This window comes from Coccidioides posadasii, chromosome 2 (assembly GCF_018416015.2).
Source record: "Coccidioides posadasii str. Silveira chromosome 2, complete sequence".
In the NCBI taxonomy this organism is placed as follows: Eukaryota; Fungi; Ascomycota; class Eurotiomycetes; order Onygenales; family Onygenaceae; genus Coccidioides; species Coccidioides posadasii.
Window position 1 is genome coordinate 348772 of NC_089408.1, and position 13484 is coordinate 362255.

Genomic DNA, 13484 nt, shown 5'->3' on the forward strand with positions numbered 1-13484 from the left:
GCCGCAGAGTACACCCCAGTCAGGCCTTGAAAAGGGGGCACCATTGGTTGCAAGCCAGAACGTAACGCTTGTTCGCCCACAGATCGCGATTAATTGCCCCTGTAATGACTTAATGGCCTTGATGTTTTCGCTGATCCGATAATAATTATCCCGTCGAATGAACCCATATCAACTCTCACCATTTTCTGTTTTGGGGAAGCTGAACCACGCGGTGGAATTAAGCTAGAATTAATACTGCGTTGCCATGACTAATTCGCCTCCTGGATCACCGCCCCGCAGCGGTATCCAGCGTCCATTGAGCGCGATAATGAGGCCTCCCCGGAGCCACAGTCGTTTGAGCGTTGGAAGCAAGCAAGGGGGAGGGAGTCGGGCGTCGGACGAAGACGGAAAGACCGCAGTCAAAGTCGGTACGTAATATGTCTACTTCGCGCCGTTTGGCGCGACTTCTTGAAAGCCAATCGCTCATTTCTTGCCCCCCATTTCAAGCTGTTCGAGTACGACCACCGTTGAAGCCCACAGACCCTGGCTACGAATTGATACCCCCTCGGTTCCAACGGGCAACAGTCCATGTCACATCTGATACGAGCTTAGCCGTGGACTCCCCTCAGGGTCGCAAACTCTTTGTTTTCGACAGAGTATTCAACGAGACCATTGACCAAGACGGTATTTGGCAATATCTCCAAGACAGCGTCAACTCGTTCGTGCAGGGGTACAATGTATCAATATTGGCGTATGGACAGTCCGGTGCCGGAAAATCGTACACTATGGGTACATCCGGTCCCGCTGAACAGAATGATCCCCAAGCCATGGGTGAGTATAGCCCGGATTCCATCAAGGACAAGTTTCATAGGAAGTTTGGACTGACTCACTTTGGTTACCATCAGGTATCGTCCCCCGTGCGGCGCAGATGCTTTTTGAAAAATTAACGGATAGCAATGCGAATCACTCCCGGACAGGATCTACAGGATTGCGGACCCCCGCAAGATACTCAATAGCGTCATCTTTGCCGAATTTTGGAAAGGGGAACTTGGATAAAAACTGGCAACTAAAGGCCACTTATGTCGAGGTTGGCTGTCGCGAACACACTAATGGAACAATTCAAAACGACTAATAATCGCTGATAGATCTACAACGAGCACCTTAGAGACCTTTTGGTTCCAGAATCTACTCCAATGAGCGATCGAAACACTGTCACTATCAGAGAGGATACCAAGGGACGCATCATTCTCACCGGATTAAACCAAGTGAACATCAACTCCTTCGAAGACCTTCTCGGCGCCCTAAATTTTGGTTCTGCGATTCGACAGACAGATGCTACGGCAGTTAACGCCAAATCGTCTCGTTCGCACGCGGTTTTCAGCTTGAATCTTGTTCAGCGCAAGGACCCAACCTCTACCATGTCGGCAAAGGAAAAGCGATTCTCTGTCCCTGTTGAGGCCTTTTCCGGTGCTGATACTTCATTTGTGACGGTCGATAGTAAACTTCACTTCGTGGATCTGGCTGGCAGCGAACGTTTGAAGAATACTGGCGCGTCGGGAGAACGAGCGAAGGAAGGTATATCGATTAATGCTGGACTGGCAAGTTTGGGCAAGGTTATCTCGCAGCTCTCCTCCCGTCACGCTGGAGCGCACGTTTCCTATCGGGACTCCAAGCTCACACGCCTCCTTCAAGATTCTTTGGGTGGCAATGCGATTACTTACATGATTGCTTGCGTGACTCCTGCCGAATTTCATCTCAGTGAAACCTTGAATACTGTACAGTATGCACAGCGAGCCAGGGCTATCCAGAGTAAACCGAGGATTCAGCAAGTTACCGATGAGCGTGACAAGCAAGCTGTTATTGAACGACTCAAGGCTGAAGTTGCTTTTTTGCGCCAACAAATCCGGAACACCGAGGGCGGTGAGAGACGAAGTGGGCCTCTCCAAGACCGGTCAGAACGCCAAAGCGAACGTGAGATAGAACTACAGAATCACTTGTTGGATATCCAAGAGAGCTACACCGCCTTGAGTCAGCGCCACGCAAAGCTGATCTCAGAGCTCACAAAAGCCTCCGATTTCAACGGTGACGATGACGACTTACAGAATATAATCAGTGGCAGTGCCATGGAGAGGTTGAAACGCTCACATTCTTTTGCGGAATCTGTCGAGCAAGTCGTCCTGGAATACGAAAAGACAATCCAAAGCCTAGAGTCCTCCTTGTCCAACACTCGTTCATCGCTGTCGAATACTGAGAGCACGCTTCTTGAAAGGGAGACGAAATGTGCCTATGTTGAGACAGTCAACTCTCAGCTCCAAGCCCGCATTCAAAAGATGATGGACAGAGAGGCGAACACTGAGAGCTATCTTCATGATCTAGAATCCAAGCTTGATGGTCACGCCTCAGGTGAAGAAAAGAACGCCTCAATCATTGCTGAATTGCGCAAGGAGATCGCACGTGCCCGAGAAAATGAGGCGAGCTGCGAGGATTATATCTCAACTTTGGAGGAAAGACTTGCCGAAGCCGACCAGGATATGGAACTAATGCAACGAGAAATGGAGAGATTGGAACATGTCATCGACCGCCAACGGAGTCTTGGGAAGCTGGACACTCTACTTTACGAGTTGGATCACATCCAGCAAAATGGTTCCAAGGGGGAGAAGGAAAAAGATGTTATTGTAGGCCCTCCACCTGCTACCGTACAGAAACGAAAGACTTCACGCGCACGAAGTCTTCAGCTCGATGTCCTTATGGAAGCTGCAGAGACCGCTATTCCAGAATCGGATGACGATCTCGTGGATCAACCACTGTCAGATGAAAACTTGCCAAGCGTTGATGCTCCTAATGACGATTCTGGTTTGGAAGCACTTGAAAGAGCCTCAGCACCCCAGAATGCGGACAACCTGACGGCCCACGATGAATATCCTCCGCAAAGCCCCGCACAGTCACGCTTTGTTGCTGACAAGCTCGAGAGCGTGACCCACGAGTTGTTTGAACTTCGGATTCAGCATGAGAACACGGTCAATGAGTATGATCTCCTTCATGCGAAGTATGACGAAGCTCTACGCACCCTTGCAGAACTTCGCGATGCTGTTGACGAAGCCAGACATCCAGCTGAGCCCACTACCCTCTCTCCAATGGGTAAAACACACCCGGTTTCTTTTTTAGAAGACGTCGGAGCTCAGCAACTGAAAAATGGAAACCAATGTTCATTGTCGCGATCGCTTTCTTCGGAGCCCTCCTTGGAAGGGGAGTCGTCTATTTCACTTGGCGAGCTGGACACTCTGGCCATCCAGAGAGCGGAATCAAGCCAACGAGATGTTTGCGAGAAAGATGAAACTAGCTCTCGTGAACTTGAAAGCCTACGGAGGCTTTTAGTAGAACACCAAGAAGGGATGGGTGTTGTAACACAGAAATATGCTGAGCTCCAAGCCGAACATGAAGAAACCCTTGGCCTAGTCGAGCAGCTCAAAGCGGAGGTTCAGAGAACTAAAGTGGTTTCTCCAACCACTCCAACAACTCCGAAATCCCAGGTAATCCGCCGGATGACTAGCCAAAATCTTATCAATCCAGACCGTGCTCATAGATCATTTGCAACGCTGCGTAACATTGCCGCTGAGGAATTTGAGAGTCGACCGGATACTATGCAAAATTTCGAGCTTAACCTCAATACGGCAATGCATGAGCTTCACTCGCGAATGGAACGGATCCAAGCTCTTGAAGCTGAGAACAAGAACGTCAAGAAGGAAATGGAAATGAAAGCTACTATAATATCCGGCTTGACCCGAGAAAGATCTAGTTTGCAAGGCCAGTCGCCAGTTGATTCCTCTGTTGTTTCTCAAATGCGGGATCAGATTGTGCACTGCGAGACACAAATTAAAGAACTTCAAGAAGCCCATGATATTCGAGAGAAAGAACTCACTTCCGAACTGCAAACCCTTAATGAGATGCTGACTGTCCACAAAACTGCACTTGAACACAAGGAGGTGGAGGTTCAGGGCCATAAGGAGAGGATCGTACAACTCGAAGATGAAAACACACAGTGGCAAGAAAAGCACCAGTCCGTCATGTCTGACCTTGAGTCTGCACAGGAGAAATTACAATCTACGATTGAGGAACTCCAGAGGGCGACGACTGAGCGATCTCAGTGGCAAGACAAGCACCAAGCTGCCGCGGACGAGCTGGTAGCTTCTGAGAAACAACTTCAGACGACCCGTGCCGAACTTGACGCTGCCCTTGCCAGTGTGGACGCTATGAGGAGCGAACGAAACGAGGTAGATGGAGCCAACGCCCAGCAAATCGCCGACGCAGCTACAAGCTTGGAAAACGAGCGACTTAAGCATCAAGAACTCGTTGATAGCCTTAAGAAGGATATTGAAGAGCTCAAGGAATCTATCGCTGCCAATATGTCAACGATCTCTGATCTTGAGAAGGCCCACACCGACAGCAGGACTGAACTTGCCGACCGCATCGCTGAGAAAGAAACCACTAGCAAGGAGCTTGAGTCCTATCGCAGTCGAGTCAACGAACTGTCTCGACAGATTGAAAGCCACAAGAGCGCCTCCGAAGCACAACAAGCGGAACTAGCCTCGCTCCAGATGTCTCATGCGGAGGAATTAAAAGAGCTGGAAATCCGAACAAAAGCAGCGGCAGAAGCGGAGTACGAATCACGTATTGCACAGGAGAATGTTAAGCATCAACAGGCTCTCGATGATTTACAAGCTGAGATTACTTCCTCTAAAAACGAATTGACTCAGCTTCTCAACACAATCAACTCCGTCCTAAGCACCCCTGTGACTGTTGATACCATTCACACCCAGCTGCAAGATATCATTTCCCAGAAACAACATTTTGCCGACAAATACTCGGAGCTTATCGAAGCCAATGAGGCGCTTCTTCGTCAAGTTGACGAAAAGCAAAGCGGTCATGCCGATCTTGAACAGCAGATTTCCGCTCTAAATGACAAGAGCGAGAAGCAGGAGGCCAAGGTCAATGAGCTTGCCCACCTGGTGGCTACCCATGAGGACTCACTCAGTGCTAAGGACGAGCTTATCAAGAAGAAAGAAGCTCTCATTACTGAACTTAAGACTGAGAAGGACAAAAGCTTGCGACTGGTGGAGGAGCTCGAAGAACAAATCACGAACACCTTCGACCAACATCATAATCGTTTGTCGGTCATCCAGGCTGAACGCAATCAAGCTCTGGAGGAAGCAAACGCGAAGGTTGCACTATACGAGAAAGAAGTCGAATCCTACCGTGCGCGTATTGAACAACTCGAGGTAATGCAAACAATACCTAGGATCGGGGCAACAGTTTCACTAACTCTTGAGCAGGCGCACACTAGGAATGGCTCCCCCGAAGGTCACAATGCCGACCGTACGAGTTCCATATCATCGAACCTCAGAAAGAGCGCCTCTGCTGCATCTCTCCCTTCCCCGCCTCCCGCAATTCCTCTCCCACCACTTCCAAATATCGCCGCTGCCGCCAATACCGGCAGCATTTCCCCACCTAGCTCGAGGCATACAAGCAAGGAGCTTGTGAATGCTCAACTCGTCGAGGATCAGGAAGCTCGCATTCGCACAATTGAGAAGCACCTGCATGCGGAGAAGCAGCTTACCGCAACATTAGAAGAAGCTCTCGGCGACCTCGAGGCTCAAAGTAACAAGGTAAAAACGGACATGGAAGGCTGGAAGAAGAAGGCCTGGCAGCTGGAAGAAGAACTGAATACTCTGCGATCTGAACGTAATTCCGCCAGACTTTCTCTCCAAGCTGTGGAAGAAGAGCGAAATGCCCGACGAGAAGCAGAAGCGGCCCGCGCGCATCTGGAAGAGAAGATGAATGCCATCAGCAAGAAAAAGAAAAAGAGCACGTTGAACTGCTTCTAAGAAGCAGAGAACTCGAACCCAAATTTTCTACCCTGCTTCGCTTGCCCCTTTCCTGATATCTACCCACATCCCTCGCAACATTTCCACTGTCTCATAATGTCTGTCGCTTATCCACCCCCTTCTCAGCAGTCGTTTTTTCTAATGCACATGTACATCCCATCGCTTTGCTTTTTACCTTCTTATGATGTCATTTATGAACCCCGCTCCATACATCGGATGCTCATACATGCTTGTCTTTGATGTGGTGTTTCTTCTGAGTCCTGGATATCTTGTGTATTATTTCTTCCTTGGTCGCCTCATCTGCGGCGCGCTTTGTTATTTATCATTTTGCTTCATACCCCCTTTTTCTGTTTATTTTCATTTTTGATTTTGACCACGTTATGAAGATACCATCTGAGATTGACAAGTATTGTCACCATGTAATTCCACATAATGGTAAATCTTAACCAACGAAAAGGGGGAGGGGGTCTGCATTTATTTTGGCTTCATTTCTGTAAAGTCCTGATTGATTTATCCATCTCTTTTCCTCCCCGTCCTCGCTTCTTTTCACCTCAGTTACCCTTGGATTACATGTGTACTAGCTCAACTTCGACCCTTGAAACTTTGCTCTATGCCAAATTGCAATTGTCAATCTTGCTACATTGCCTCTTTACCTTGGTACTGTAAAACCGCTGTGACCCTTGCGTATCGATGAAATGAGAGTGGTAACTGTCTTGTCAACAGTAGTTTGACTCTAGCAACACATAGTAGGGTACTCAGGGGAGATACAAATTTTATAGGCAGAGAGATTGAAGACTCGAACTGATAATTAACACGGCGGTTTGATTTAGGACGAGTGGACAAATTTGCTTTTAACCCATACCGGAAAAATGAGCTTTTCGGGCAACCGTCGGAAAACGTTTATCCGACGCGACCCGTTGAGCCACGGATCGCAAGCTTGAAACCGTAGATCCACCATATATTTACAATGCACGTATAAAGGGTCCGAAACGTATAGAATTCGGAACGTATGATGCACCAATTGAGGGTTTTGAACCCGATTCGGAAGCTTTTTAATTGCTAGAAATTAACTACTAAGTGTTTACAGAACCACCCGCACAACCCGAATCGTAATGAATTTTTTTTTTTTTTTAAATTTCAGGAGCCTCCTCACCGGTCGGAGTCTCTGGTTCGGGGACAGGGCGTAAAGCGAGCGCAGAAGAATCGTCAGGGCGAGCCCATTCGGGCCGCTTGATCGTACTTTCGAGCAAATCGGCTCCGCTGCCTCCAGTTGGAGACAGGCCCGACGCAGATAGGTTCGGCTGCGACTGAACGAAGGGAGAAGGCGTGATCGGAGTGGGGGAGGGGGGGGGAGGAGCGGACGCAGCAGAGGGCAGGGCAGCAGCAAATCGGCCTATCTTGGCTGCTGATTCGCAAATGGTTTCTTCTGCCTTTCGCTTTTTCTGTCATCAAATATCAAAGTCAGTTCAATTCATCCCGACATTGCATCAAGTATACTGACCGCAGAAGGTAAACAATTGGACTTTAAGTCCCGGCGGATGTCGGCCAAGGTCCTTTCAATATTCTATATATATAACTGCATTAGCATGAGTTGAATGTATGATCTCCAATCAGTTCAACCTACCTTGACAGAGCGGAATGTGTGCTCCGCAAGCTCTTTTTGTTCGGCTTGGATAGACACAAGCTTTTCCAACGCTGCCAAAGTGGCAGCACCAACTTCAGCGTTAAAAGGGGGGGGAGGGGGGGAGTTGTCAGTTTGGACCGACGGGGGTGCCATTTTGGCAAGCATTTCACTGAGACCAGCGGCCCGTTCCGCCATGCTGGTTTTCAGTTCTTCTCGGAGCGTCGCGTTCTTAAGCCTGAGAAAATCGTCATGGTCAGACAGCAATGCTGCCACTTCCTTCTGCATCTCTGAAGGGACAGGAGCACAGGCTTTTTTATCTCCTGCACAATTGGTGCAGGCCTTGGCGGTTCCTTGCTTGCGTGAACAAGGCTTGTCGATGTGCGCCGTATATACGAACGTTAAACAGCGACCACAGAGTGTATCGCCCATAGCGGGCTCTTCTTTGACAGCCGAGGGCTTTCGCCCTGGCTTCTTCTTTGCGGACATCGGGGAGTGCTCGTCCTGAGCTGCTGCTAATTTACGCGTTTGCGGAGCCATTTTTTGATATTTCTGCATATATTGTCCTTCAGTTTGCTGCAGTTCCTTATTTCATTCGAAATCCACCACTTACCTCGATATTGGAACAGGGGGGGAGGGGCGACGAGAAATATAATGAGCTTAAGAGAAGGAAAAAAAGAAAAGAAGAGAAGAAGAGAGAGATTTTGTGTGGGAAGAGATTATTATATCTAGCGTGTCCGCTTGATTGTTTTGGATTTCCTAATCGGGACGTGTCTATTTATACATTACTAAGTGCTAACTCATTTTGCTTAGAGCTCCTACGGCTGATTACGGCGAACGATAAAGAGATATATATTGAATATAGCGAAATTCGGCTCTTGCAAGCATTGATATAACAGAGCATTGCATTGAAGTCTAGATATCAAACCCCGAAATCTATTTTGAAGCACAAACTAACAGCCAATTTTGACCCGAGAAGGTACCTTTCATGTATTCAACTAGAATCTGCGTCTCTTTCGGGGTTTGCGACCAGTTGCGGCTGGCGCGGGTCTCTTTGAACAGGCAGGCCGATTTGTCGCAGTCTCAAAATAATCCTCCGTGATGTCCTGCAAAGGATTCCGATTCTCCTTGTCTGAATCGTCATTCTCTGGCTCCCGCGGGGCTTGCACTGCCTGAGCCGGACGTGAATCGGGTTCCCTGGGCGGCATACTAGATGTCAACTGGACCGCATCCAGAATTCCTGGCAAAGTCTCAACATGGACAGCCTTTGGCTTCCTTGGTCGGACCTTCCGTCGGGCGAAGTCGTCCGAATTGACATCTCTCAGTCCTGGTTTCTGTGTCAAGCAGTCCCAGAGCTTGAGTACAGAATCCCAGGTGTAGGTCAACGGGGTGGATGCGTCCCGTTTCGGACTGTTGTCATCAAGATATAGCTTCACGTATGCTGCTAAATTTGCATACACCTCTATTGCCATAACTGTCAGAGCAGAAATCATGGCAATTAAGATTTACCATTGACTTACGTTCAAAATACCATTTCCCTTGTGGAGCTGACTTCTCAAAATCGACACACGGCTTGACCCAGTAAAAGACTTCACAGAATTGGTCCCACTTGAACAATCGGGCAAAATAGCTGATCAGCTTTTGTCGATCGGTTATTTCATGGAGTCCGAAATCGGGATTCTCAGTCAAGCTGAGTTCAATACATTCCCTGACATGATCCTGCAAATGAGGTCAGTTTATACCATAACTAGGAGTTTAGGGACGTTGTTCCGACCTTCAAGCTACTCAAGGTCTTACATTTCCAACCTTTACAGAGGTCCGACATGCGCCTGGAAACTTCACAAAAATATGAGTCGTTCCCGGCTTCCCAGTCCTCAAGGCTCAGCACCTCCTGGACGGTATCCGGAATCGGGTCAGTATTTAATGTCGATATATAGGCCCATCGCACCCGATTTCGTATCTCGTGCTCCACCACTCGAACCCGCTTTTCAATCTCTGTATGATCAGAGAACGCTTCGGTTCGGGTACTTGTATTCGAACCGAACGATGCCCCTTGAGCCTTTGGCGTGCTGTGCAATTGGGGCCATGGGAACGTGCGAGCTGTCTTTTTTGGCGCTGGCGTGCTCTGTGTCTCCGACATTTTGGCTATCGGATTGCCGTGGTTCAGAGTGAAGTGAGGATGAACGAGAGTGAATGCTTGAATTTCGGAGGGGTTCGCTATCTATTATATAGTTGACTCGGAGCGCATTCAACTGCCCAAGTTGCTATTCGGATCCGTATCCATATTCCCCTACATTCTAAAATTCAACGCCACTAAGTGATTGATTTCTTTGAAATAGGCCGATCACCCAGGACGATGCAGATCATCGCTGACCTTGCATCCCTTAGGGCCAATTACAGGTCTAGGTGATCGGGATATTACAGTTGGTCTGCGGCACAGTTGGCACATTTTGCGGCTGCTCTAACATTCAACTTTGCTATAATACGTCCGATTCCCCAATCGAACAGCAATTTTCTTTCTAATTCCTACATACTTTGTCCCAAAGAAATTCCGCAGCAACCCTCACTGTTCCTGCAACTTGAAACTCAACCACTGCGGAAACCAGCGTATAAACCTCGAGCAAACATGCAACGTCCGAGGTACGTGAGGCGCATACAGGACTATATGTTTTGGAGAAGGCGACTTCATTTGCCATTCCCAGCCTCGCAGTTTCGAAGGCGCAGACAGCATGCCCATTTGTTGCGGGAATCGCAAGATTGCAATCGCGTTTTACCTTCAGTGGAATCCGACATTCAGCCGAACAATCAAACTGAGGAGTCAGGGTTGAATGTAAGACCTTGGATCCTCTGTCAGCCTGCATCATTCTAATCACTGTGTACAGGATGCAGCAAGTCTTTCAGATGCCTCTGATGCTCCGCCCGACGCTCTATCCGACACTCATTCTGAACCAGAAGACATCAGGGTACAGGAGATTATACAAGAAGCAGTGGCAGCTCTACCCATGGGATCAGTTGATAACAATGAATCACAACAGTATGAAGAGCCCGAATCCGAACCCTGGTTACAGACTATGTTACATCCAGTGCACCCGGTTGGCAATGGAGATTCCGATTTTCATTCACAACTAGAGGATTCATTGGGCGACCAGCCAGCTGAGACCTACATCCCGACTACAATGAATGACCCGTCGGAGGTCCTAGTCCATGCGCGTGCGGAGCCTGATGAAATGCTGGACCACTTCACGCTCGCTTTAGGATTATGGTGCGAAAAATCGGGAATATCTCGCCGACACTACGAGGCACTGCGGGAAGTCTTACAGATTCCCGAAGACATCGGTGCACTGAGATCTCTACCATTGGGGCTGAGCACGTTGAAGAAGAAATGCAGAGCTCAATTCCCTATGCTTCCCATCCGACGGGCATCCATACCGGCTGTTTCATTGAAAATGCCAACTCTTTCACCTGCCGAGAAGCGACTAATACAGACATCTCTCACATCTAATTTATTCTTTCAGGATCCTGTGGCTCTTTTGTCATTACTGGCAAGGTCTCCTGTATTTCGCAAGAAGATACATATTGGTATGGCCGACCTAGTTGACAACCCGACCGAATTGTGGCAATCATGGAGCTGGGGGAGCTCCATTAGGTGTTCGTCGGGTGACTTTGCATGGTACCCTGACGGGACACCAGTCTTTCCTTCCGATTTTGTTCGTTTCAGGTGCAACAATGCTGCATGTAGGTGCACTTGGAATGAACAAGAAATCCATATCGGAAGGATTCAATTTGTGGGTCGGGACCGGAGACTGGCCTGCACAAAACCTGGTGAAATTGTTCTTATTGTCCAGTACACTATTACTGCCAACAGCTTTGATAAAAGAATCCATTCCCTGAGACCTCCGCTTTGCCCGAACGAGCTGCTCTTACTGGAAGACCAGGAAACTCACATCATACATGAAGACAACATTCTAGCCCGACTGGATGTCCATCTTGACTACACCTTTGACGGATCGGGTAGCTACAAACCCTCAGAAACAAATGGGCTCTTTGTACGGCGAGTGATGAATACAATTCGCGACACATCATCTGTACAAGAGCTCCGACTTAGCACTCCACTCCGGGGTGAACTGGAAATCGCGGCATACGGGAGGGATATGCTGATCAAGATGCTCTGCCCAGGCGACCCTATCAAGAGGACTATATCCATTCCCTTCCAGCTGTTCATTGACGGATTCGGTCTATATCGGAACATGTACCGAAATATAACTGGCTTCTATATGATCCCTGCAGGACTTAATGATTCCGAAAGAAGACGACGAAACAATGTATATACAATCGCTCTCGGGCCTCATGCTACAAATTTTCCCGATGTTGTGGAGGCGTTGGCTCCCGGTTTACAAGCAGTTGAAAGAGGATTTGACATTGTGGTAACTGGTGAAGGAACTGTCAGGGTCATTGCTCCTTGTATTGCTTACCTTGGTGACATGCCGCAGCAAAATGACAATGCTGGGATCAAACGCCCTACTGCAACAGTCTCCTGTCGGAGCTGTACTGTCTCCGATGCGGAGAGGTTCAATATGAATTTCGACTTGGTGAAACGCGGCCGATACCATTACCAGTTACTCAATTTGCGGGCCGAAATTGAGGCGAAGCGGACTGTTCGGGAGCGAGAAGCACTGTGGAAGACCCATGGATTGGCCAAGGAAAGTCCCCCGGTTTTGAAGATCTGCCCGGCACTGAATCTGGTGACATTTTTCCCCTCTGACCCCTGTCATAGTGAATTTTCGGGCCTGTCCAAAATTGCGCATACATTATTGATATCACATATATTGACACCTGAGGGGCAGAAGGAATACTGCCAAACCCTACAGAGGTTTCCATTTCGGAGACGCTGGGCCCGACTGCAGTCCCCAATTACCCATCTGGAGTCCTACCAAATCCAGGAACACGCCCGAGCTTCAATTGTGATCCCAATTATACTCCGCTTTGCCCTAAAGCCTGACTGGATTCAGACTGTTGTTCAGCAGGCTCTCTATAACTCCTTTGGTGAACAGTCAATTGATCCCGACATTCCGTGTTTGTTGCTTGCTAAAACCTTTGGTGCTATTGCAAGAAGCAATTCACTATTGACTTCTCAGACATCTGTCGGGTACAATGAACTTAAAAGTGTGGTTGCCAACGCCCGAACTATGCTTCAGAAAGTGATAGATGCTACTATCATGGCTGCCGAGGCACCACGGTCGGCTAGCCGGGCAGTATGGATGCTGAGATCACGGCAGAATTCACCAGTGTTCAATCAGATTGTTACACCCCCGACAGAGGATATTTCAATCAACACCGTCAGTATTGCCCCGAAAGCAGGTAAGATGTTACATGCTTTGAAACACCGACCAAACATGCATATCGGGGTGCACTATGCCGACCAGGCAAAGGAGTATGCTGTGCCAAATAACTGCAATGTACTGATCGGGGAGGATAAACACCGTGAATACAAAGCATTTGTGCAGCGAACCAACAAGCGTGATGTTGAAAAGGTTTTACTGATTCATGAGAGCTTCAAACGCACTATATCCTTGACTCTTGATGGGGCTCTTATGGAATCGGAACCCTATATCACCAGCCAGATGAAGCAACTTCATCGCGAATGTCCGATCCTCATGCAAGACCTCGTGCGATCGGAACACAATGAGCAACAAGATGATGATGAGAATGCCGACGAAGCCGATGACTCATATGCTACCACCCCCTTCCATACCTTAATCAATGCCTACTGCCGACTACCAGCTAGCCGCAAAGTCATGGAATTGCTTGGTTTACAAAGCGCGCGGCTTTCTGAACTACCAGTTACGCATCCCTTTTTGCAAAAGCTCCGACTTTCATACAGCAGTGATTGGGCATATCAACATATGCTTGGCAGAGGTTCGACCCCAATCCGATTGTTTCAAAAGCTAACCTTTACATTCAATGGAGATGCGCATCGCACTACATTGAAACTCGATGATCTG

At 48.4% G+C, this 13484-nt stretch overlaps 1 protein-coding gene across 1 annotated transcript; it reads left to right on the forward strand.

Moving 5' to 3' along the window:
- Window positions 1-82: 82 nt before the first annotated feature.
- On the forward strand, window positions 83-6302 carry D8B26_002605 (uncharacterized protein). The gene is made up of 5 exons (XM_003069081.2): window positions 83-407; window positions 487-810; window positions 885-1066; window positions 1125-5255; window positions 5310-6302. Exons 1-5 carry the CDS (start codon window positions 245-247, stop codon window positions 5859-5861), a joined length of 5352 nt encoding a protein of 1783 aa, XP_003069127.2. The 5' UTR covers window positions 83-244; the 3' UTR covers window positions 5862-6302.
- Window positions 6303-13484: the final 7182 nt, after the last annotated feature.